The 1,759-nt window shown below is 31.7% G+C and overlaps 1 protein-coding gene across 1 annotated transcript in view; it reads left to right on the top strand.

Moving 5' to 3' along the window:
- LOC108972028 (putative nuclease HARBI1) overlaps positions 1–863 on the top strand; it is a 2,508-nt gene extending 1,645 nt beyond the window's left edge. Inside the window, exon 6 of the mRNA XM_018938454.1 lies at positions 856–863. Within this exon, the coding sequence (XP_018793999.1) occupies positions 856–863 (8 nt within the window). The remainder of the gene's footprint in view (positions 1–855) is intronic.
- Positions 864–1,759: the final 896 nt, after the last annotated feature.

Here is a 1,759-nt window from a genome sequence, read left to right as displayed (position 1 = left end):
TAAATTGGATCCATGTTAACTGAAAATAGAAGAAACAAATAAAAGTGTAAAGAAACATTCCATAAACGTATTTTATTTTATTATTAATATTGGAACCTACTCCAATGTGCTTAAAACTTACCATCAATACTATCCTCCACAAGTTCGGCGGAATAAAAACTTTAAAAACCGCCTAGCGCTTGGTGGACCGCCTCATACTTTCCACCGACTAGGGCAGCCACCCGATGGTCCAATTTTCTGCTTTTCTTGTCTAAAAATAAAAAAAATATTTAATGTTATATATTTAACTCATAATTTATTACTTACCTGTATTTCTTTGTAAAATTTTGTAATTTAATATTGATTTCTGTGGATGTATATTYGTGTCCAGCCAAAAGCATTGTAGCAGACATTTACTCATATATATGATTATTTTTTCGCGTTGATCGCTGCTCTGGCATTTTTAGTCTATTAGGTCTGCCGAGGCCTCCACATCACTCTTTCTTTTTTTGAGTTTTTTCCATATTTTATTTATTTTTTTTGTAAACAACGTTGATTTTTGGTTTTATCTTTTTTATATACTTTGTATGTTAGTTTTAAATTCTGACAGTTTATAGTGTCAAAATCAGCTGCGATTAAACAAAATTTGACTAACAGATGACGCAAAAGCAGAGTCGCACAGACAGATTTAGCGTGGATCAGTTTCAAATCATTCTGATGAAGTGATTTTGAACTGTCATTTTTGTATGGCGAAATCTTGATAAATTTTTAAGATTAGTGGGATAATCCGTTCAACAGCCCAAATCGTGTGATTAAGTGTCGGTCTGAACATAGTATAAGCTATGCGACTAAGTTTTACTGTGTTCATATTTACAGTGAAGTAAGAACATAAAAAACCTTACAATACAATATATAAACAACAAATACAAAATGATTTCGTCAAATCCTCATGAATTTGAAGAAAATTTGCATAAAGTTGGCTGTGTTTAGGTGAGCTGCTATTTTAATTAAAAATTTTGTTTATTTTATTATTTCACGTTCAGCTCTGTTCAAACGAAAATGTTAAAATTTCTCCTGCCGAGCTGGCAGTGGTGAAACTCCTCCATCTCGACCGAGTTAGCCAAAAATATTTTTACGATTTTTACGCCGTGAACCTTCTCTATTATAAACGTTCTCAGCTCTTAAGTGTACGTTCACAATAAAACCATCACGACTGCCTCTGGCGAATAAGGGTAGAGAAACACAAAAAAACAAAAAATGCTGTATTAATAATTTATATATTTTATTATACTATATATTATTTATACTACTGTTATTTTATTTACATATACTATTTTCAATTATGCTTATAGAATTATCTTTTATGCTGTTGATAAAAAGTAAATTTCTACCATCTTGAATCATACAAACTGGAAATTTATTTTTACAATTAGTGGATTCGAAAAGAAGAAGAAGTAATGTTTAACTACAGCTTTAACTACTCGCTYTCTCGGGCGAGAAGAATTGTTGAAAACTGTTTTRGCATTTTAGCATCAAGATTTAGAAGTCTCCTACAAACTATTAATTTATCACGAGAAAAAGTCACGAAAATTGTGTTAACCTGTTGCTACTTGCATAACTTTTTACGGAGGCAAAATGAGGAGACGTATTTTGAAGGTGTATTCGATGTTGAAGAAACAGATCCCGGAGCGATAGAATACGCCGATTGGCATAATGACCATGGACTTACAGCTCTTCAAGCTTCAGTTGCAAAGAATGCATACAATTTAGAAAAAAAAAA

Source organism: Bactrocera latifrons, unplaced genomic scaffold (assembly GCF_001853355.1).
Source record: "Bactrocera latifrons isolate USDA-ARS-PBARC rearing strain unplaced genomic scaffold, ASM185335v1 scaffold_370, whole genome shotgun sequence".
NCBI classification, from domain to species: domain Eukaryota; kingdom Metazoa; phylum Arthropoda; class Insecta; order Diptera; family Tephritidae; genus Bactrocera; species Bactrocera latifrons.
The sequence above is the reverse complement of the archived record's forward strand: the minus strand, read 5'-3'. Positions and strand labels throughout refer to the sequence as shown.